General features: G+C 42.1%; 1 protein-coding gene across 3 annotated transcripts in view; it reads left to right on the plus strand.

Annotated features, from left to right (window-relative positions):
- The window catches only part of Ptprg (protein tyrosine phosphatase receptor type G), a 670,876-nt gene that overhangs the window by 530,476 nt on the left and 115,509 nt on the right, over nucleotides 1-24,891 (plus strand). For all 3 annotated transcript variants that reach the window (XM_048356066.1, XM_048356067.1, XM_048356068.1), the window contains exons 7-8: nucleotides 3,118-3,275; nucleotides 15,857-16,049. In XM_048356066.1, coding sequence (XP_048212023.1) covers nucleotides 3,118-3,275; nucleotides 15,857-16,049 — 351 coding nt within the window. The remainder of the gene's footprint in view (nucleotides 1-3,117; nucleotides 3,276-15,856; nucleotides 16,050-24,891) is intronic.

Here is a 24,891-nt window from a genome sequence, read left to right on the forward strand (position 1 = left end):
AGGGGTGAGGAAGCCAGGTGTACTTCCCTCCTACCCCATAGCTCTGCCTCCCCACCCAGCCCAGCCGTATCACACAGTGAGAGCCAGACCCTGCATGTGAGGCCCTGAGTAGCCAAGGGCGGAGACTCCCGTCGTCATGGCAGCACAACTCCCACTTGCACTACCCTGTGGCGTCTGCAAAGTCACAAGTCCACACAGGAACTCCTTTTCCAATCAGTCCGGCTGGGTTGCGGCTCCCCTTGAATTCAGACCTCTGCCAGTTAATGAAGCCAGTGTTTCTGCTTTATCTCTCTCTGTGCTCTCTAAAGCCATAGCCTCCTCCTGCATGGGTACCTGAGCTGGGGGCCTTCCTGCCTATGTCTGGCAGAGATGGTTTTGTGACTTCCTGGTGCATACACAGCCCTGATGGTGGACCAAGCCCCTGGGGAAAGTTGCAGTGTTTTTCTTTTTCTCCTTGTTTAGATTAGAGCCCTTGATCCTAAGCCAGGTGGAGGGAAGGGTCTGCCCTCAAGTTCGCCAGCAGCAGGCTAGAGCAGTGGTGGTTTGGCAGCTACTGATACCATACTCCCTACATGCCCTCCATCACGCTAGGCTTTGTGTTGGCTATTCACACAGCTCAGAAAGCACAGAAAGCACAGAAGCAGCCTCACAAAGGCCAAACGATTTCCTTCTCATAGCCAAGCCGGTCCCAGCCAAGCACGCTCATGGAGATCACCCCCCCATCCCAAGGCCTTGGGAACTAGGCTTCAATTAAAGCCAGCCCCTATGTCCCTGCTGTTTCCAGCCTGCCGTCCAACAGGAACCAGTTTTGTAATTTTTATTGCAGAACCCAATGATTTGACAGTTTTTGCATTTATTAGTTAATAGTTAAATTTTTCCTTTGAAAGAAACAGATCAAGCTGGGCATGGTTGTATATGATTATCTTCCTAACACTAAGGAGGCTCAGGCAGGAAAACCAAAGCCAACTTTGTACAGTGTAACTAAATAGTACATGGCAGATACAAGAAGATCCAAGTCATTTCTGAATCTGATTCCACTGAACCTCCCTCCTCCTCCCCCTCCCCCTCCTCCCCCTCCCCCTCCCCCTCCCCCCTCCCCCTCCCCCTCCCCCTCCTCCTCCTCCTCCTCCTCTCCTCCTCCTCCTCCCCCCCCCCCCCCCGGGCATTGTCCCTGAGCTCTTTTGCTCAAGGCTAGCGCTCTACCACTTTGGGCCACAGCACCACTTCCAGTTATTCTGATGAATAATTGGACATAAGAGTCTCACAGACTTTCCTGCCAGGGTTAGCTTTGAACTGTGATCCTCAACTCTCAGCCTCCTCAGTAGTTAGGATTACAGGTGTGAACTACTGGCACCCAGCGCCATTGATCTCTTTTAAGAGGAAGTTATACTTTTCATCATCCTAGTATCAGTCATCTCTGTTAGGGTGCATTCATAGTTCCCTAGTTCTGTAGATTTTGTAGGTCTGCGGGTAGATTTTTGCCCAGATGCCTGCATAGTTGTTTTGTATGAAAGAAGGGAAAAGGGGAAATAAGAAGCTTAGAGGCATGCACAGACATGTCTATGAGATGCAGTGGAGCCCCCAGGTCCTCCAGGAATGTCATAGGAGCCATAATGGAAGCCATGAATAGCCAAGGAAAACTTCTAGCTAGACTCTAATAGTCCTGTGACATCTTTAACAGGAACTAGGTAGGGTGTGGGGGGAGTCCAAGGTTTAAATTCAGGGCTGAATTTGTAAAGGCACCAGCAGGTATAAGAACCTACTCTGGCAATGGATGTGGGATGATGACTGAGTCGTCTTGGGAGACCTATAAGGCCAGTGTCTTAACCACTATTGAACCATTCCTGGCTACTTCAGGGACTTCACAGTTACTGTTCACACAGCCTAAAATGCTCTTTTTCACTTTTTGTGTGTGTGTGTCATTTTTGCTCCTAGTCTTCTAATTTCTTTTTTTAAGATTATTTTATTGCCTTTATTCAGAACTTTTTTATTGTCAAATTGAAGTACAGAGGGGTTACAGATTCATATGTAAGGTAGTGAGTCCTCCCTCATTTTCCCCCCATCTCCCCCCTTCCTCTAGTCTTCTAATTTCTAAGTTCAGCTTCTTCACTCAGAAAATGTGTCATGGCCATAGGTCAATATATACCTGCCTTAATAATTCCCGCTTTGCTTTTGGGGAACTGTGTGACCCCAGGTAGGTTCTCACTCATGCCATGGCTAGTTCCTCTGAAAGTTATGGTAATATGTCCATGTTGGGTGTCAACTCAAATGTCATTTATCCCTAAGCAAAGACATCTCCATTTTTAGGACCATCATCTCTAAGTTAAGGGATATGTCTGGTTAGGTTTCACTTTAATCTGGATAGACCTTGGGTGAAATCATAATAATGTGTGTTTGTAATTGCCTTTCGTTATTGGCTTATATTATTCCGTCCATGGTGAGTCTCTCATTATGATCAGTTCACAATTTGTTGGACAGAGAAGGGTTCTGTGGTAAGACAAGATTGAGAAGAAGTGGGGTAAACAAAATCTAGACTATTTTTCCCCCCTTGCAGGGCTACTCAAAGAAGTAAACCATGTAGGATGTTTTATTTCCTGGGGTAAAGGAAGAATTCTCTGTTGCTCACACCACTGTTCATCCTGGAACCTGGACATTATGAAATATGGCCAGAGCCGGGTGCTGGTGGATCATACTTGTCATCCTCAATACTCAGGAGGCTGAGATCTGAGGATCATAGTTCAAAGCCAGACCATGCAGGAAAGGCTATGAGACTCCTATTACCAGTTAGCTGCCAGAAAACCGGAAGTAGAGCTGTGCCTCAAAGTAGTAGAATGGCTAGCCTTGAGCAAAAGAGCTCAGGAAGAGTGCCAAAGCCCTGAGTTCAAGCCCAACAACCAACAAAAATAAAAAAGAAGTATGTATGGCGAATGCTAGAATTCTCAGAACACATCCTGAGAAATCGGCCTTGTTTCCTGAGACCCTTCTACCATCGGCTGCTTGGGCTACTCAGAGTACAAACACACATGGCTGAGACATAGCATCTGTAAGCCAGAGATAGTGACTACATGCATATGTGGTGCAGTAGACTCACCATTGCGTTCTTCTCTTCCCAAACAGAGAAGGAGACCTTCCTGGATCCTTTTGTCCTTCGGGACCTCCTGCCTGCCTCTCTGGGCAGCTACTACCGGTACACTGGCTCCTTGACCACCCCTCCCTGCAGTGAAATTGTGGAGTGGATCGTGTTCCGGAAGCCCGTCCCCATCTCCTACCATCAGGTACTCAGCCCCATGTGGGTCTCTGTCTGTGCTTTGTGCAGATTTTGTTGTCTGACATTGCTATACCTTAACTATTATAACTTACTTTTAAAAAAATGTCTGCAGGTTCTCATGACTTTTACATTCTCTTCATAACCGGATAAACTTTCTGCACTAAGGATATATCGATAACATGATCTTGTCAACATGAGAGAGAAATTTATACACACACACACACACACACACACACACACACACACACACACATTTGTCCTGGTTTAAAATAAGTATCAGGCACACATTGTTCAGCAGCAAAATCCAGTTCGGTGATCAGCTGAGGTTGATACTTTCTATGCTGCCTCCAGCATCTCTCAATACAATTTATTAGTGAGAGAAACAGTGGTATTAAAGGAGGTAAAAGTCCTGTTGCATTACCAGCCTTGAGTTTCTTCTGCCCCTTGCACTAAGCAGTTCCTAGGTATATCTACTGGTTCTGTGTTAACCAACAAGGCTCATTGAATTCTTGTGTGTTTAGAAGTCCCTCTCCCAGAAGATGTGGACTCCTTCTGACAAGGTGTTCAGTGATTAAATAACTGTTATTCAACTGAATGGAATGTTGTCCCCCAACTCAGGAAATATCACTAAGGTGGTGCTCTCAGTGAGAGAATAAGCAGAAGCAGCAGTTTAAGGGAACAGTCATGGGGGTCCCTTCAAGAAGTAGGTAGCAATGATCTACTATAATAAATACGTACCATCAAAATGTGGTCAATAACAGTCTTCAGGCTACATTATAAGTTACTACATTTAATTCATGAAGGGATTTTGGAAGATTCCTGTTGTATAGTAGAACTTAAAGAAGGCTTCTGGGAAGAGTTTCTATTTGGTCACTTTTAGAACTTAATATTCTCTCTCTCTCTCTCTCTCTCTCTCTCTCTCTCTCCCTCTCCCTCTCCCCCCCCCCCCCTCCTCTCTCCTCTCTGAACCACCAGGGCCCCACAAGAACTTACTTTTTAAATTCTCCACTGGTTTCTTCAGTCTTTCCAATAAACACATTTTTGAACCCAAGAACAGTAAAATAAAAAACATGCTCTCTCAGCTGCAAATTAGCTGAGAACTGCAGGCATAAAATGCAGTATTGTTTACTAAGCTCTTTGTATGTATGCTGGCCCATTTAATTTTCGTGAGTAGTTAGGAGGTGGGGGGACTATGTTCACCTCCACTTTATAGGGGAGACAAAAGGCACAGGACGTAAGAAATAGACCCCAGATCACACAGCTGTGAACCAAGCTACTGCGTCTTATCTTAAAGCTCTGACTCTGACCACTGAGCCTACCTCAGATTCAGAAAAGAGATCTTTGTACACAGAGACAGGAAATAAAACTTATCATTAATTAGGCTTGTGAGTCACTTTGATCATTGTGACAAACATTCAAGCAAACCACCCCTAAAGGGGAGAATGATTTTGTTCAGAACCATGGTCCGCAGATGCATTGAGGAGGGCTTGAAGTGGTAGAGCTGAACTTTCATGGTGGAAGGAGAAGGTGGGGGAAGGGGGCTGCTCACTGAATAATAGCAGAATTCAAAAAGAGGCAAAGAAGGAGCAAAGGACAAGGCATATAATTGAAAAGTGTGTTCCTGATCGTCTTCCTCCATTTAGGCCTACTTCCTAATATCTGTGAACTCATTGATAAATAAATACATTGATGGAATTAGGACCCCAGTCACACCACCAGCTGGGGCGGAGCCTTTCACACATGAGTTTTTTTCGGGGGAGCATTTCGTATCCAAACTACAAACTTTACATAGCGTACTCAATCGCAAAGCAACATTGTGACAAAGGTATTAGACTAATGTGGTGTTCAAGTCATCATGGCACAGGGTGACATTCTGAGCAGTCATGTGTAATGCCTGATCAAGCCAGAGACCATGCTTGGCTTTATCAGATTCTGTGTTAGGGACCAGTGTAGTATTATATTGCTTCATTTTTGGCTTGATCCTCACCACTATCTTTTAAGGTCAATATGTAAACCAAGCCTTTAATTGTGGGTTAAAAACTGGTGACATTGGCATGGGAATTGACATTGGCATTGTCAGAGGGTGGGCAGCCACTAGGGGACAGAGGGAGGCCTAGTGAAAATGAAAAGACAGGCTGGGAATTGGCCTAGTGGCAAGAGTGCTTGCCTCGTATACATAAAGCCCTAAGTTCGATTCCTCAGCACCATATATATAGAAAAGGCCAGAAGTGGCGCTGTAGCTCAAGTTGGCAGAGTGCTAGCCTTGAGCAAAAAGAAGCCAGGGATAGTTCTCAGACCCTGAGTTCAGCCCCAGGACTGGCCAAAAAAAGAAAAAGAAAAAAGAAAATTAAAAGACAGAAGAGGAAAATTTCTGTAAAGCACACATTTGTTGTCAAAACTTCAGCAGGCACTCAGCTATCTTTGGTATCAGATTAGAGCCAGGAACCATGGGGGATTGGTTTGGGTAAGATTGTACTCTTGGATCACTAAGGCTATGTAAGAATAGAAGGTTCTTATCAGGGCTGTTCATAGAAATGATTCCTCCACCCTGATCCCACCCTACCAGCCTGTCAGCTGCAGGTAAGGATGCTACAAAGGGAAGGGGATGATTTCGGCATTATGTGGTAAAGCAGCTAAAGACACAGGCAAGGAGATGTTGTTGAATACAGCTGGTATAGAAGATAATATAAAGATTTCCCTAACTGGGACAAAGGGTGCCCAATAGGAAATGGAGGAAAGAGGGGGAAAAAATGATCACCTCAAGCCACTAAAGAAGAGAAGTAGTGTGAAGACATATGAGATACAGACGTCTGTTTGCCACCCTGAGCCGGATGAGGAAGCCCAGTGGTTTTCTCTGTGTGTTTGTGGAACCCTAAGTCTCAGTTTCACAGCCTTGCTATCAACTGGTAATGTTTAAAATATGATTGTGTTGTCATTTATACGGTGTTGTATAGAGTAGTTACTATTTCATAAGTCAGGTAAGGAATACATTTCTTTTTGGACCATGTCACCCCTTCCTCTGCTGTCTTCCTGTTTCCCTCTCCTACCCCTGCCCACAAGTTCATTTTGTACATAGTATTTACTAAGTACCATGCCTGCATTTGTTCATCTTTCCTCCCTCCATTTCTGCAACCCCATCACCCCCCCCCAAAAAAAGACAAAAAGCAAAAACAGCAACCAAAAGAAAAAGGAAAACATAAAGGACGCTCCACCACCAGCCTCCAAAAACCACATGGTTCCATTTCCTGGAATGTATTTTGATAAATAGTATTGTAAGTATTAGGCGGAGTTAGACCTTGCTTGGTAATTTTACAAACTTCTGCTTCCTATTCTTTCCCAGCCTCTTTGCTATTGGGTCCACAGCTTACTATAATCATTATAGTCCTCTTGACCTTTAAACTCAAGGGCTGGCTGCTAGTTTACCAAAGTCCGGGTCTTAGGTCAGGTGTTGAAGATGAATTTGAATAGATATGGCCCCAATGATGGATGGAGCAGCCTCAGTCAGGAAACTGTGGTTGATGAAGTTTCCAGAGGGGCTGACAGTGTCTAGAGAAAGCAGTGTTTCCTGCATAGAAGTAAACAGTGCCCGGTTTCTGGAAGGAAGTTGGAACAGGAGATACCCTCGTGTCATCTGATGAGGTTAGGAGGTGTGACACCCAGCTAGCATGATTTGGCTTTCTTGTGGTTGGCAATCATTTTTCTTTGAGGTTTTTTTTATTCCACTTTGACGAAAAAGGAAGGACTTAACAATTTGGTTTCTGAACAGGATCTGCCAGTCAAAGAGAGATAACGAAATAAGAAACATTGTTTCTTCCTAATGATGAAGCCGATATGGCTTGATTTGATAAAACAAAAGTACTGTCCAAATATTTATTTTTGGAAGGTTGAGGTTTTTTTTTTCTAAAGTGGTCTCTTTTTAAAAAATTATCATTGAGGATTAATGTTTTTGTCATCAATGACTTAAAGGCTTGAGATTATGAAGTGTAACTGTACAGGTTTGGCCAGTTTTCTGGGATTTCAAGTAAAGAAATAACCAGTTGGTTGGCCGGGGAGAATTTAGGACGATTAACACATACTGGGTTTTATGGCAGTTCTTACTATTTAGGAGTTCCAAATAAAAGTCCTAGTTTGGGCCTTGGATATCTGGTGTTTGTCAATTGACATTTGGTGACTGGAGCTTCTAGAAAATACCTTGTTAGTACGTTTGATCTTCCACTCGACCACCAAAGGTATACTAGGAAAAGAAATAATGGCGTTTTCTTTACCTTCTGATCTGTACTTCTTGGCAGGTATTCCATTTCAGGGAAACAGACAAAGAAATGAATCACGCTCTTTCTCATTTCTTCATTACAAACCTTCTGCAGATAATACTTCACTTGTGTTGGGCATTCCTGCTCCATTTGTGTTTTTCTCCCCCAAGAGGGAAATGGCTCACATGCGTGCGGCCTGGCTGGATCCTCGCTGGCTGGCTCCATAGAGGTCACAGCTGTGGCATCTCCTGGAAAGAACAGCCCAGGCAGGCCATCTAAACCTTCCCGCCCTCGCCCTGCCAACATTCTTTCTGAAGTTAGCACAGAACGTTCATTGCAGAAGGGCCAACCGCCAATTCAGAAAAGCCAAAAAAATAAAAAAGAAAGAATCAGGGAGTCTACTTCTGCTTTTATCCAAAAGAAAACATTCCTCATCCTTGAAGCCTTTTGATCTCCCTTTTTTCCTTGGCCTCTGTCTCTTGTCTGTAAGGTACTGTGAGTGCCTGCAAAATGGTCACTTTAAAAGCCTGGTCACAGTGTGTGCAAGTCTTGGTGATCACTGCTTTGTGCTGTGGTGTGGATTTCTTGGCCACCTCCTGGAGTACACGTGAGCTCTCTTTTGTGTCTGCCCTTTTATTTTCTTGTATGAATGTAGTTGGACATTGCCGACAGCCCAATCACAGCCAACTCTGACACGTGTGGTGATCTAGATCAAAGTGCCCGTTGCTAATTGCTCTGTGAACCCCAGTGGGCAGCATGTCTGTTTAGCCATACTAATTTGTTTGTTTTTTTGTGTGTGGCAGGCCTGGGGCCTGAACCCAAGGCCTGAGAACTCTTCTTCAGCTGTTTTGCCCAAGGCTAACATTGTACTACTTGAACCCAAACTCTACTTCTGGCTTTTTTTGGGGGGAGGGGAGGATGTGGTTAATCAGAGATAAGAGTCTCCCAGATTTTCCTGCCCTGGCTGACTTCCAACCACAATCCTCAGGCTTCAGCCTTCTGAGTAGCTAGGACCACAGGCGTGAGCCACCAGTGCCCAGCTTGGCCGTATTAAAATTTGACTCAAAATACCACACAAGAATTGTGTTATGAACTATTTTCCAACCAAAATGGTGCTTTAGTTTGGTATGAGAAGTCAAAGGAGTGGAGTTGGTTGCCTGTAATGTGCAGTCAGAGAAGCTGATATTTTAATCCAATGTTCTAGATTTATTATAGAACAAAGGTTCCCACATGCTTGCTGCTTGCCCACTGGCCACTGTGTTCAATACTCCCCATCTAGCACCGTTGCCCCCTGTTGGTTAAAATGACATTGCTTATCTTTTTCTCCAGCATGAGTTTTATGTAAGTGATTTGATCTGTTCTCAAAAGCAATAGTAAGCCAGGAGGTATGTTTAATGTGTTTGCCTTTTTCCTTACAGTAAGTTGGAATAGTTAGGAAAGGTTTATTTGCATTACCCATAAGCCAAAGTGATCTTTGCCAGTAAAGAGTAGAAGACCTCTTTGCAGTTCATGCACTAAGCCTTGAAAGTAAACTATCTGGGTTCTTTTCCTGACTCCATCCATGAGCAAAGTAATGTAACTAACTACTCAGTGCCTCAGTCTTTCCATCTGTGAAATAGTGAAGGTAAAGTAACATTAAAATCATGAGACAGGATGTACGTGGGACACCCTGTGTCCTGCCTGCTAGGAGGAGGAAGTGCTCAGACAAATGCTTAGTTGGATTTTTCCTTAGTATGTTTAAATGATCACAGGCCCACACTGCTCCCCAATGGAAATTCATAAGCTACATAGATCATTGTACATTTCCTAGTAGTCAGGTTGAACAAATGTAAAGAACAGGTAAAACAGATTTTTTCCCCCTAGTGCTAAGGTTCAAACAGGATCTTGTGTATCCTACTGCTGAGCCATATCCCTAGCCCCTACATATATGTCAGTAATATAGTTTAACCCAGTATTGCAAAATTTTAATCATTTCAGTGTGGACTAGCCATGTTTCTAAAAGAATAGCCATGTGTAACTACTGGCTGTCAGTTGTGAGGTTTATGAACTGTCATTGTTCTCAAGGTAATGACAGCTAAGTCACTTAATTCAGGAAGTTTCTGTTCCGACACTGCACAGTGTGCTTGTTCATCATTAAGCCCACAGCTTTCTTTGTTAATTACAGCCAAGCTCTCCTTTCTGTCGTAGGCCTTCCTAAAATTACCTTTGTTCAAGACTCTCTGAGCCACAGAGGGGCCTGACCCTGCATAGCGCTGGCTCTTCTCACATTTTATTTTTATTGCTGCAGTTCAGTAAGTAAAACTTGGGATGCTCCTGGCTATTGGGAATTTCATATTCTACCGATTTTCTCATTTGATAATGAGGCGACACAACAGAGCCTCTCCAGCCATCTCTTGTGTCTTTGTGACCCTGAGACATTATACTTCTAGTGCTTATCCTCTGGTTTCCTATTATGCTAATCAGGGCTCTGGTTTTGTTTAATTGCCACTATATACACATCCCTTAAAATATTGTGCATATCAGCCTTCTAAGGGTTCATAATTTTATTACTCCTGGTTTTCTCATCTCTCCCTTCCAGCCACAAGTCCCCTACCCCCATCACGAGGCCAAGAGCTCTTGTTCCACAGAATGGCATGAATAGGTTTCAGCTCTCCTTTGATATGAACTGACAGATTAAAACTAATTATTCCTCTGTAATACTTTTATAATAAAAACGAAGTTGAAATGATTTATATATACTTCCAGCCAACACATTTACAATTCAAGGTTAAAATTGTTCTTGAAACAGGACCAGTTAAAATGCAATTACAACTCCCCAAGCAGGGATAAAAGAAAGAAATGTTCTACACATTCACTTCAAAAGTTAAGAAGTCAATTTAATATTATAGAAATTAAAAAATAACTTTCACTTATTTTTACAAAATGATAAAGATTTCATTAGTTATCTTAGGAAAGATACATCCAAGTGAGTTTATTGCCCAATTCTGGGGAAGGGGTAGGTCCACAAAAGTGAGGGTTTTTGAGCCTTGTTGAGGTACACTTTTCCTTGTATGTGTGTCTTGTTCACACCACCCAGTTCTTGCTGTGTTTGGACCATAGCTGGTTTGTTTTATTTTGTTTTGTTTTCCAGCTCACCAAAGAGGGTTAATAGATCTATGCTGCAGTGCTGACTTGCCTGGCTGGCGTAGCCTGCACTTGAAATCAGCTGTGGGAATGATTTGGGGACTTTGGTTGTGACCATATTCAGTTCCTCCACTGTGTGGCTTTTCTTCCCATGATTCAGGGTGAGGGTGTGTGTTCTGGAGCCTGAGAAACAGCATCATCACACCTGGGATCCTAATCCTTACTTCACCTCTTGGCTTCTGTATAACTATGGGCAAGTTACTTCATGTCTCTACAGCCCAGTTTCCTTGGTAGCCCCTAACATTAGCTCGGCTCCTAGTATTAAGAATCCCATCAACCCCCTGAGATTTCTGTGATGATCAAGTACTTAAGTACTGTGGTTGTTTGTTGTTTTTGTTTTGTTTTGTTTTGTTTTTTGCACACAGTCCTTTCTACACAAGTGCTCAGACAAGATTCTCTGATAATGTTAATGATTCTGAAATAATAATATAACCTCAAGGATGTTATTTTAGGGTAAATATAAATTAGAAAGCAAAATAAAAGGCATAATGCCTCTGTGCCTCTAATAATATTTATTGAAATGCATTCCAGGAAATGGAAACAAATGACAACAATAAAAAAGAAACCAAAGTGAGTTTTCTGCACAGTGCTTGACACATTACTTGACAGTTTCTCAAGTAATGAGAAGGGAAAAGCAGCTATAGCACCTTCCCATTGTTGGCAGTGTTGAGAACAGCTGTCGCATTCTGCATGAGATACTGTTAGCAGCAAGGATAACAGTTACTTGGACACCTACTGTGTGCCAGGAATTATTTCAAAGACTTGATGTATAGAAATTCAGTTATTACGAAAAGCACAGGTGAAAGGCAACAAGGTGGGGCTAGGAATATGGCCTAGTGGCAAGAATGCTTGGCTCATATACATGAGGCCTTAGGTTTGATTCTTCAGCACCACATATATAGAAAAGGCTAGAAGTGGCGCTGTGGCTCAAGTTGGCAGAGTGCTAGCCTTGAGCGGGAAGAAGCCAGGGACAGTGCTCAGGTCCTGAGTTCAAGCCCCAGGACTGGCAAAAAAGAAAGAAAGAAAGGCAACAAAGTTATTACTCTCATATACATAAGGGCAGCGAAAGATGAGCCATCCCTTAGTCAGGTAGAATTCCAGAACAGAATTTTGAACCCAGGTCGCCAAGACAGGAGATTTAAAGTTGAAAATTTTGGCCCAGTAAGATCATTAGTTAAGAATGGAAGTCTGAGTTGAGTATAGTGGCAGATTTACATAATTCCAGCTCCTGGAAGGTAGAGTTAAGAAGGATCCAGCTAGACCTTATCTCAAAAAAATAAAAGCTGGAGGTGTAGTTCAAGTGGTAGAATGCTTACCTTGTTAAGCAAGCATTGTGTGAGGCCTTTGCTTCAACTCCCGCTATTGGATTAATTCATTAACTGATCAATTGATGTGGGATAGTATTAAACAGAAATTTGGCATGATTTTAGCAGTTCTGGAAACGTCAAGTCAGTTAATCCCTAAACATGTACACTAGTTGAAACCCAGAGAGACACAACTTGCTGTAATTAGTTCTGTGATTCCAGTGTCACTTGGGACTGTGATGTCATTCAACTCCAGGGGACCCCTTTACATTGTGATCTGGTGATGTCTTTGGAATTGAACCTAGTGGAGGCCCAAGGTAAGGCTAGGGACTCAAAGATAACCTGGAGTCGTTGGTTAAGAATGCACCATAGATTTCTATGATTGCTATGTACCTGTTCACACTCCCATCACCAATCCAAGAATCATGGGAGTTTCTAGTCAGTAGCCAGACAGGACAGTTAGCCAAGAGACAACCCACTTGTAATTCTTGTTCCACTTAGAGGAATGACAGGGTTGGAGTGAAGCCTGTCACACCACCGAAGGGCATTGACTACGTCTGCCAAGTTTCTCCTCCTCCTTGATCTCTTTTGTGCAATTGTCAAGAGAAGCTATGATCCATTTGACAATATAATATCGCTCAGGTCATCAGTTCATTCGGAGCCATCACAGTCTTTCTTCAAAAATCTGCGGGCACGTTGAGTTAATGACAAGGAAGAGGCTTGAGCTTTTAAGCCATAGCATGTCATTAAGCTGTAAGAGTAATTTAAGCAAAGGCATTTGTGTATTTCATTCACAACCTGACTCTCTCTACAGTTACCAGACTAATTCTTCCCCGAAGCATCAGACAGAAACTTTTTTGGAGAACTAAATGCTAGCTGTGAAAGCAGCAAGTGTCATAGACAGTAAACAAACCTTCCAGTCAGATTGCTTCGGAACCTCCTAGGCCATCCTAATGTGGTAGAGATGAACCTATTTCAGGGCAGTTCTCTGTCTTTACCAGAATATTTTCTGTCTTATTGTGATGGTAGGTAGCCCAGTGGGATTAAAAAACAGAATTTTTTTTTAAATCACCCTTAAGAATGAACGCAATCCTACTATTAAGTGGACATATGTGAAATTAGGACTAGGTAATTTGAGGAGATGGTGGGGTTAGTAGAGATGGGAGAGAGTAATAGGAAAGATGACATTGATCAAGATGCATTGGAAATCTCTGACATTGATATGTTGAATTGAAACTCCTTTGTCCAGCCACTTAAAGATAATTTTTAAAGATTTTAATAAAAAGTAAAAATAAATCACCCTTAAAGTTAAATGATCCTCCTTGATTCAACTCCCCATTCTATGACTTTAATTTAAGCCCAGTTCCTTTTATTTGGCCTTCTCTGGATATGAGAAGAGACAGTCAGCATGTTCCACATACAAGGGCCTTTAATCAAATGACTCCTTACTCGTCTTTTCTTCAGGCTAAACATTGCCACTTCCTTTAACCTTTACTCACAGGATTTATTCTCCAGCCTTTAATCAATTTTTTTTGTCATTCCTTGGAATGTCTCCATAGGGTCTTTGTTAATTCTTCTCATATACTTTTCAGAAGTCACTTTCTTTTAAAAAAAAAAATATTTTAAAAAAAAAACAAAAAGGAAAGGAAAAGAAACCGGAAGTTCCCCCTTAAATTCATTCCATTTGATTTTGGTCATCCTGTCAAATGAGCCACAATTCTGGATTGAAGTAATTTCTTTCAGCACCATGAGTTGTCTATATGTCAGTGGCTTCTGTCTGGACAGAATGAATAGTTAGATTATGGGGAAAAAAATGTTCTAACAGGATGCTGATTGCTCACATCTGTAATCCTAGCATCTCAGGAGGCTGAAATCTGGAAGATCAATGTTTGAAGCCAGCCCAGGCAGAAAGTTTACTTTTCTTACTGTCATCTCTAAAATCACTGGCAAGAAGCCAGGCTGGAAACATGGCTCATGTAATAGAAGGAGCAAGCTAAGCAAGCCATGGGCCCTGAGTTCAAACCATGGCACAGGCAGAAAAAGGAATATATATTTTAGTCATTTAGGGCTTTTTATCCTCTCACTTTACTGTAAGTACAGAATAAATAGGAGAATAGGAAGGAAGGCAAAATTTGAATAGAGATTGTCTGAGCTGTTAGGAAAAGCAGAATAGTCTGGAGAATGATGGTCATAAGGATATCATAGGGTGCTCTCAGGCTCAGATGAGCTCTCCGGCTAAGAGAGACTATTACCTTGATGAAAAGGCACAAGAGGTTTCTTCATGCTTTATTACTATTTCACATAAGCAATAGCATTGGAGAGAGGGAGAATGATGATAGGTGAATCTATTTACTTAAATGATTTTGCTTAGCTAACATCACTAGCAAATGTGCAGGGCTTTCTCATGCAAAGAGGAAAGCCTCCAATTGTTGCTAGCAGGTCATTTTCCAGGACAGTTTGGTTGTTTGAGAAACAATGGTGTTAGCTCTAGGTAGTAATTCTTTTTCTTTTCTTCTTTTCTTTGTGTTATTTTTTTTTAATTTTACATCCTGCTGTTGACTGCCACCTACTTCCCCAAAGCCTGCAGCAGCCCCCACTCCCACCCCTCATGCAACCCCTGCCTGCTTGGAAAGCTTTTCCTGGGCCTGGTTGTCTTTGAAGGTCTTTCCTGGGGAAAAGCATTTTCCATGTGCCATTAATAGGAAGGAACCAAAGGGGACCAAAAGTATTCATGCACTTTTTCTCTCCTCCTTGTTCCCTTACCTCAAGGAGTTAGGATTTGGGGGATGGTGGTGGGGGAGGGGGAACTGGATCTTTAGCATGACTGTTCATTTCATTGGTGACAAAAATCACGTGGTCCCAGGAGAACCAGCTAGACAACCATTCATGGCTCCATCTGTCACACACAACAGAATGACCTTTGATAATGATCTCCATATAGAGAGCCACACAGAAACCCTTTTCATAATAGAAATACAATCACAAAACTTGGCTCTCCTCTTTTCTTTTCTTTTGTTGTGGGAGGGGGGCTTTGCTTTTTGCAGGCAGTTTTGTGGGTACTCTTGGGGGAGATGTTTCTTCCAATGGATGATAATGATAGCAGCTAATCTTTTATTTCAAAACTTACTGTGTGCCAAGTGAACCTACCTAGATTTAATCCTTATACCTTAGAAAACTGGCCTTTCAGTGGCAGATGTTTTACAGATGAGGAAACACAAGAGCTTGAATAGTTTGCCCATACTAGCTCATCTCATAAATGTTGACTTGGGCAGTGTCATTTCCCCCATGTATTCTGTGGGTGGTGACTTGGTGGTTTGGCTGAGCGCGATCTGTTTGTGTTTCAGAAGTGGCTTGTGATAAAGAATTAAATCCCAAGTAGGTTTCAAATTTTTGTAACAGGAACTGTTTTAGCACTGCACCTGGACCAAAGAAATGCCAGGCAGATGATCTTACAATGATGACCATGTTACTGAGGAGATGGGAAGCTCAGAGACCCCAGTCAGGCTGCATAGGGGCCATAGAATGGACAAGAAGCGAAGAATTCATAACCAGGCAGTCCGGCCTTGCACCTTCCAATGTCAGCGGCAGACTGTGAACCCTTCCATCATACAAAGATCTTCCAGAAAGGACTCTGGTCTGTGGCTCCCAAGTGTTCTGCACAGCCCTGAGTTGGCTAGAGAGTTTCTTGGGTGAGCAGGCAGGACCGACATTACAGCCAGTTCCTGCAGGAAGCTTCAGCCCAGTGGACTGGCTTTGGCATTGCTACCACGGTCTTCTTGTCATCCACCTGCTTTGGCTCAGAGAACTCCTAATTGATGTGGGGTTCCCCCTCCCTCTCTTTCTCTCTTCAGCTCGAGGCTTTTTATTCCATCTTCACCACCGAACAGCAAGACCACGTGAAGTCAGTGGAGTATCTGAGAAATAACTTCCGACCACAGCAGGCTCTGAATGACAGGGTGGTATCTAAGTCTGCGGTCCGGGATGCCTGGAGCCATGACATGGCCGACTTCTTAGACAACCCACTGGGGACAGAAGCCTCGAAAGGTAAATTTGGATTAAGTGCCCTGTCCTGGGAGAAGATTCCTTATCATAAATTACTTTAAATTAAAAGTAGTTTAAAGCTAGCCAAGAATTGGAACTTGATGTTAAGAGCATATGTTTCTTTCCTTTAAAAAAAAATGTCTACATGATAAATAGAAGCAGTTGTGGGAATAACTTCAGTTAAATGGATAGGTTAAAAATTGTTCTTTTGATTAACAATAGATCAGTCATCCTCTTTGCATTTTTACCTTGTCCTTCAACACTAATTAATAGTGTCTAAAGAAAGCTCTTAGAGACTGTCTTACCTTTTTAACTCTGTCCCTGTTGAGATCAGTTTTCTTGTTCTGAGCTCAAACATCAGGAGCTTTGAATTACTTCCAATACCCAGCATGCAGTTCCTTCTCTCTACCATGCCAAGGAAGAACTCCAACACCAGGCTTGTTCTCCCTTCCCACGGGAAGTTCACTGGCTCTTAAAGCTATTGAGCTGTTTAATTCCCATATCTGATAAGCATGTGTTTATCATGTTTTAGGCATCTAAAATCGGTTTTGGTTTCTCCTTTCTCTGGGGAAAAGTGTGAGTTTCTCTCCCAGGGGACAAGAAAGTCTGATTCTACCTTTATCCTCTTCCTCTCTGGCTCTAGGCTTGATCAGAATTGTAGCTTAGAGCTTGGAAAATAATGGAGGAAGGCTATTGATCAAAACCCTAGTAGATGGAAGGAAAGAATTTTCTTTTCATGTCATCAGATGGATAGTTTCTAGTGCTCTCCTCCTTTGGGATTGTGAGCCTGGGTGACACAGGAAAAGTCCTTAATCAGTACCTGGAAGTAGGCTGTGGTCTATTTGGTGTGGTAAGTTTAGGCGTACCCCACCACCAGCAGAAAGGACCAGTATGTTACCCTATGAACTTTGGGGGTGAGGCAAGGTATAACACTGTACTTTCTAAGTACATTGTAAGTACATAATAAGCACTTTGATGATAAGAATAAGCCAACTTTCCACTTGTATACCTGGAAATGAGCTGAAAGGAAAAGGAAAGAGATCCCTAGGGCTGGGTATATTGATACAGTCATGTAAACCCAAATATTCTAGCTACTCCGGGAGTAGAGCATATTAGAAAGTTAGCAAGGACCCCACCCCACCCATCTCAACAAACAAGCTATGTGCCGTAGCAAATGTCTATGGCAGACACAAGTAGGAAGGTCACTTTTCAATATAAGGGCAAAAATTACAAAATCATACCTAAACAAACAACAAAAGCAAAAAAGGACTAGGATCATAGTAATAAGAGTGCTTGTTAAGGATGCACAGGGCCCTGAGTTTCACCAAGTACCTGAAAAACATAGAAGGAAAAGCATGGCTCTTTCCTTCCTGTCTGTGAAGGGGGGAAAAAAAGTCACAAAAATGAGCCACTCTTGAAATTCAGGACATTTGAGGTCTATTCTATGTCAAGGGCTGATTCAGTGAAAAGCCAAGAAGCTTCCAACCTGTGAGATTTCTCAGGTTTGCATAGGCATAGAAAATTTGACCTCAGGTCGTTTTTTTCCACTTAGCTTAAAAAATAGAGAAAATATTCGCCAGGAGAACCTGTGTGAGAAAAATAAGGACTCTTCTGTTTTTATTATTTTATCAGAGGTCTGTGGAGAGCCTATACAAAGGGTAAGGAATTTAAATAATCAGTGAAAACAATAGCCAAAATATGGAAACAACCCAGATGCCCCTCCACAGACGAATGGATCCAAAAAATATGGTACTTATACACAATGGAATACTACATAGCGATTAGGAATGGTGAAATATTGTTATTCGCAGGGAATGGTCAGAACTCAAACAAATAATGTTTAGCGAGACAAGTCTAGAACACAGAAAACAAAGGGGCATGATCTCCCTGATATATGACTGTTAACAAAGGGAGACAGAGAGACAGTAGAGACCAAGTCTGTGAAACCAAAAACTGCTTGTCAAATAGTATTCCCCACAGGATTGGGGCAGTGACCCAACAGTATGTAATCAAAACCAAACAATTATTCAACATATAAAGGTCAAAAATTGACCTCTCAGGGGAATACAATAGCTCAAAAGCTAGGTATGTATGTTCATATAAGACTACTGTCGGGCTGGGGATATAGCCTAGTGGCAAGAGTGCCTGCCTCGGATACACGAGGCCCTAGGTTCGATTCCCCAGTACCACATATACAGAAAACGGCCAGAAGCGGCGCTGTGGCTCAAGTGGCAGAGTGCTAGCCTTGAGCGGGAAGAAGCCAGGGACAGTGCTCAGGCCCTGAGTCCAAGGCCCAGGACTGGCCAAAAAAAAAAAAAAAAAAAAAAAAGACTACTGTCGACATATGGTCTAATATTGACATTACATTTAAAGCCCTAGGCGAACTTTCTTGGGCGTGGCCACGTGGCTACTGCATATGTTCTTGATACATTGTATATTGTATATATGTCTACCTGACCTAGAGAAGAGATAGAAAAACAGGACGTAAGATATCACAAGAAATGTACACACTGCCCTACTGTGTAACTATACCCTTTTTGCACAACACCTTGTCCAAAAATTTGTGTTCAATTAATAAACAAAAAAAAATCAGTGAAAAAAAAGGGTTCTAAATCACATAAAAATAAAGCTGGGTGCTGGTAGCTCATACCTGTAATCATAGATACTCCAGATTCTAAGATCTGAGCATCACAGTTCAAAGCCAGCCCAGCCAGGAAGTCTTTCATAGGCAGGAAGACTCATATTTCTAATTAGCCACCAGAACACCAGAAGTGGAGCTGTGGCTCAAAGTGGTAGAGCGGTAGCCTTGAGCAAAATATAGCTGAGGGACAGTGCTTCCATCCTGAGTTCAAATCCCATGCCTGAACCCCTCCCACCCCCCAAAAAAAAGTAAATAAAAATTTGAATAAATGGACCACGAACACAAGGTCTGGGTCCTCAGAATGGCTGAGAATGTGGCAGCAACTTCCTTCTTACACATCAGTCCAAGCGGCCTGTATTTATCCAGCAAGTGTTAGAGAAGATGATGTTCCTTCATTCGCATGGCTAAGTAGACAAGGTCTCCCATTGAAGGGCTTTTTGTGACCCAGGCCAATGACTTGTCCATCCTTAAGTATTGAGAATCAGTTCATTGCTCTCAAAGGTTGGTCCCAGTAATTGTCACATCCATTGCTAGCTCGTAAGATATATGAATCCTTCAAATGATCTGTGGTCTCTCTGTAGTCACAGAGTGCAGTCCTGTTTTGAGTGTCGATGTGGGAAAGGAGTTAAAACTCCCTCGATTCCCTCTGAAAGTTTAATAATGGAGTCTATGAAATAAACAGACACAACAGGCAGATTCACAGGAGGAAAGCTATCCCATCCAAGGAAAGCAAGCAGCAAAAAAAGCACTCAGTGGGATGCAGAAGTTTACACTCCTTCCTCATAAGGGAGAAGGGAGAGAGAAATGCTCCCTGGAAAGAGCATTGCCTTTAGAAAGGGGAGCGCTATGTGGGCTGGGAATATGGCCTAGTGGCAAGAGTGCTTGCCTCCTACACATGAAGCTCTAGGTTCGATTCCCCAGCATCACATATATGGAAAACAGCCAGAAGGGGTGCTGTGGCTCAGGTGGCAGAGTGCCAGCCTTGAGCGGGAAGAAGCCAGGGATGGTGCTCAGGCCCTGAGTCCAAGGCCCAGGACTGCCCAAAAAAAAAAAAAAAGAAAGAAAGGGGAGCGCTAGACTGTGATGACAGTGCCTGTCTCCTGCGGTGCCATCCGGTATCACAGCCAAGCGAGCATTCCCTGGTTGGTGAGACTCAGAAGAGGGGATTCCTGACCACTGGACTTTTCCTGGAGTGTTCAGTTTGAAGTCCAAAGCCCCACAATGTTTCCAGAACTCCTGTGGCATATTATCTTGAGTATAACACGCACGCAGAACAGTATATGTGTAATGTGTGCACAACTTATTTACTAAGATACCACTCATATTTGTAGCATCCCAGGAGTACCCTACTCCTTCCGTAGCACTGGTCCCAATACTCACAACTACCAGAAGTACTTTTGCCTGCTGTTTGTGCATCTCTGGTCCCAATAATAACAACTACCAGAGCTACCTTTGCCTTTTGTACATTTCATTGATGGACTCAGCTGGTGCCCATGTGCACATGCATGTGTGCATGTGTGATACTTTGACTGCACTGGTTTTGAGAGTTAGCTATGTTGTCACATAGGATCACAATTTGTTCTTTCCTGATATATTCTTTAGTTTTATTCTTTTTGCTTTATTCCAGAATTTATTTAGCCCCTTAGAGCATGCCATGAATACATGAATGACTTCCAGATTGTAATGACTATGAAAAGCTATTGATCATGCCTTTTAGTGGATTCCTAGACTCATCTGTATTAGATATATATGTATGTGTGTGTATATACATACACACACACATACCGTAACACAGCTGAATCCCCTAATGCACATATGTTTAGATTTCATTAGAAATTGCCAGACAGTCTCTGAATGTGAGTATGTCCCCCTTTTCTTGTCAGTACTATATGAGAGGATTCCCCCCCCCCTTTCTGTTCTGTGTTGTGTTATTCTAATACTAAGATTTCTGTTATTTGCAATGCTTGAGAATCAAATTCAGAGCCTGGTACCGACTAAGCAAATGCTTTACTACTAAGGTACATTCCCAGCTCTCCTATATTTTATAGCTTTTTAGGGCATAATTTACTATAAAATTCAAGTATTGCAAATGCTCAGTTTGCTAACTGTTAGTGAATTTTATCCTTGTGCAGCCATCTCTGTAATCCAGTTTGAGAACATTTTTGACACCACAGAACAATTCTTGCCCATTTCCATCCAGTCCATTTCAGTTCTCCATCTTCGACTGCAACCTCAGGCAATTCCTGGGCTTGTGGTTTTTTGTTGGTTTTTGTTTGTTTGTTTGTTTCTCTTAGTTTTTTATTTTAGAGTTTATTTTGTCCCAGGCATCAGCAGGTCATTCCTTTTTACTGTTGAACAGTATCTCTACTGATTCTTTAATTCCAGCTTTATGGAGGTTTATTCACATAAATCATCAAAGTGTGCACTTCAGTCACTTTTTTAGTATATTCACATACCATCTACTTCCAGATTATTGTTATCACGATCCCCAAAAGCAACTGAATACCCATTCAAAGTTAGTCACTTCTCCTTTTCCTTCACCAATCTGCAACCCACCTTCCCTCCTTCTCTCACAGCTTCCTTATTCTTGGTCCTTCCATAGATTTATCTGTTCTGGACATTTCATAGAAAAAGAACATACACTGAATAGCTTTTTGTCTCTGGGTTGTTTGACATAGTCTAATATTTTTCCAATTCATGTGTACAAAGCAAAAATTAATTCTATTTTATGGTCAAAGAATATACCTTTTTTCTATTTTTTTTTACTATGTTTTTCATCCTTGTGTCAATTATTAGGTTTGACCCCTGGTGCAGTGCTGTTTAGAACATTTGTATTCAGGTTATTGTGTTGGCATATGTTTTCAGAAAGTCAGGAGGAGAATTGTTCATTCATATCATAGCTCTTAAGTTTATATTTCTGGAGAACTTCCAAACCTTTTCCAGAGCAACAGCATTCCATCAACTTTGTCTGAGGGCTCCAATGCCTTCATATCCTTTCCAACACTTGTTAATATGTATGTATCATTTTTATTTTAGCCAAATCAAGATGAAGTAGTTTCCTTTTCTACTTTTGATTACCATTTTACAAATGCCTAAGGATGCTACTTTCGTAGAGAGAGAGAGAGAGAGAGAGAGAGAGAGAGAGAGAGAGAGAGAGAGAGAGTATGTGTGTGTCAGTCCTGAGGCTTGAACTCATGGCTTGGACACTGTCCCTGAGCTTTTTTGCTCAAGGCTAGAACTCTACCACTTGAGCCACAGCTCCACTTTCAGCTTTTTTTGATGCTTAATTGGAGGAGATAAGTCTCTCATACACTTTCCTACTTCGTCTGGCTTCGAACCATGATCCTCAGATCTCAGACTCCTAAGTAGCTAGGATTACAGGCATGGGGTACTGGTGCCCAGCTGACCACTTTGATTTGTAAATGCATTTGTCATAGGGGCCTTCCTGACCAAATGTTCCCCATTCCCCCCACCCCTCCCCCAAGTAAGACTAAAGAACCTCAGTTACTTTGCTCACACTGTAGGCTACTGAATGGTCTGGAGAACTTAGATACTTGATCTTAGAAGTTGAAACAGGAAGGAGGCAAGGCAAAGGAAGAATCCTTTTTTCCTTTCTTGCCATCTTCTGCAAGGAAAGACCTTAAAAGAGGAAGGTGGTATTCTGTGATCTTCAGGTGGTTCAGAAGGAGCAAAGCCTATGCAATTGGCATTCTCTGTCAGATCCTCATTGAAATGCACAATAAAGCTATGATGTTTCATGTCCCTACTGAGCTATTATCACAGGAGAAAGAGAACTCATTATTTAAGGCAAGAGTCATGAAGCTTTTTTGGTGCCAGGCCAGACAGTAAATACTTTGGGCTTTGTGGGCCATGTGGTCGCTGTGGTAACTACTCAACTTTCCCACTATAGTATAAAGCCAGTGGCAAAGGAGATGTAAACAACATGGGTGTAAAAAAGAAAATGTCTTCCAGTAAAACTTAATTTATACGAAGGGGTGCAGGCCAGATTTAGGCAAGGATCCAAGGTTTAGACCCCTTCTCTATGAGATGGCTGAACTCGAGATGGAGAAACCATAAACTTGTTTTAAGGTAAATATTGAATATCATAAGGTGGTAGTGCAGTTGGGGATATAGCTCAGTGATGGAGCATTTGATTATTAGGCACAAAGCCCTGAAGTTCCATCTCTTGCAACCAAAACCCCCAAGTAACAGTACTGACTCAATGGATTGGTTTTACCTTTCCATTCCACTTAACACTGTAGGACCAATTGGTATATGACCAACTACTTATCACTTGACTGCCTTTCACATCAGAAAGATAATCGGAATGTCAGTAGATTGAATCAAGCTTCTCATTTCCCTCCCCAACCCTCCCACACAAACCCATTCCCATTCCCCTAAGTGTGATCTTTACCTAGAGTTTCATACGGGTTGGTGGATGCCAGAGTGCATGCACCCCATTTTGCACCCTCCATCAGGGCAATAGAAGGCAGTGGGAGGGAGGAAATAGCATACAGCTTTTTGCTTCTGGTTATGAGAGCAGTGGACATATTGGACACCAAAGAGACAGGAGGAAAAGTCATCTTAATGCCCTATTGTTGCCGAAGAAAGACATAATGGATGTCATCCTTTAAAAAAAGGAAAGCTTCGGTTCCTGTAAATGGAAACAACATTTGGGCTCAGTGGATTGTTCCAGGGCCATCCAATTCACCACTCTGCCCTTTGTCGGTAAATAACTTGGACCGACTTTAGGATTTAATGGGCTGTCATTTCAGTTACTCTGCTGCCTGTCCTGGGCCACGTGGAAAAGCATTCCTTGATGAAGGGCTGAATACTATCTATTGTGAAGATTTTTTTGGAACCATGAACACAGAAAAATAACTTTTCCTTCCAACAACATGAAACATATGGTTTATTAATTTAACGAAACCTGTTCATCCCACAGTGGAATCAAAAACCACTTGATCTGATAATTTGATTTGATGGCTTAATTAAAGTGACACGGTATAATGTAATAAAAGCAAAGGAAATAGAGAGGATACTGGGCTGCCTGCATACTTTCCAGTCTCATGAGCCAGTGCCTCCTTTGGTGGGGAAAGATGGGTTCTTGCTTGGGCTGGTGGAGGCATCTATTTTTCAGCCACATTTACAATGCTAAAGATTGCTTCCTGTTCCTGTTTTGGAGCAGTTTTAAAGGACATATACCAGGGTGGGGGAATGCTTGAGTAACTCGCCTATTTTAAATCAGAATACATTGAGCAAGAACATCACATCTTGTACCTAAATTAGCAAACAAAAAAGTAAATCCATGATTGCTTTTTAAAAAGAGTTTGACATTGAAATCATGGTTTTCTGCTATTTTGGGAGAAAAAAATATTAATGTTGTTCTATTTTCAGTTTAATCATTTCCACTCACTAGATTAATGAGCTCGAATTGCTTTATCTTATTAAAAGAAGCTGTGATATGAACATTTCATTCTTTTGTAGACAGCTGCTCTCCTGGAAAGTCTTCCCAAAAAAGTAGTCCTGGACTTCCAGAAACTTCCAGCACCAAACAAAAGTACTAAAAGTGAAAACTGATTTTTTATGCCATTCCCTGGCAAGTCTTTTCTTATCTTGCTTCTTTCAAAAATAACTTGCATTTGCCTCTGTTTTTTTAAACCTTGCCAGTAGTTAAGACAGAAGACAAAAAGTAGAACTGCACTAAAACCATGGACCTTACTAGGATTTTATATTTTGAAGGGCTTTCCATATTGAATCAAGAGAAAGAGAGAGAGAGAGAGAGAGAGAGAGAGAGAGAGAGAGAGAGAGAGATATGCTATATATACCCTCTTAGGCATGCTAAGTGCTCTACCACAGAGCTATTCTCCCAGTTCTTGTTTTTGTTTGGTTTGGTAAGAAACCAACCCTTCTGAGATCTGGTAGGCCCATTCTTCAGCAAGGGCCCTGGTACAAAAGAACCTGAACGGAGCAGGATCTCTATTTTAGCCATTCTAGCCTGGAGCTCTTTGATCCTCTGATCCACTGAATGCCGGATTACAGGTCTGTGCCCTCACGCACGGCCATATCTAATAGCTTCAAATGCTCAGGATTCTGTGATGACTGTGATCCTAGGTAAATATGAGAGAAGTTGTGGCTTTAAACTGAGCTGACATGATGTGGTTTTTCAGGCATATATTGTAGTCCTGTGGTCATCTGTTTTGT

The sequence above is a fragment of the Perognathus longimembris genome, chromosome 10 (assembly GCF_023159225.1).
Source record: "Perognathus longimembris pacificus isolate PPM17 chromosome 10, ASM2315922v1, whole genome shotgun sequence".
NCBI classification, from domain to species: domain Eukaryota; kingdom Metazoa; phylum Chordata; class Mammalia; order Rodentia; family Heteromyidae; genus Perognathus; species Perognathus longimembris.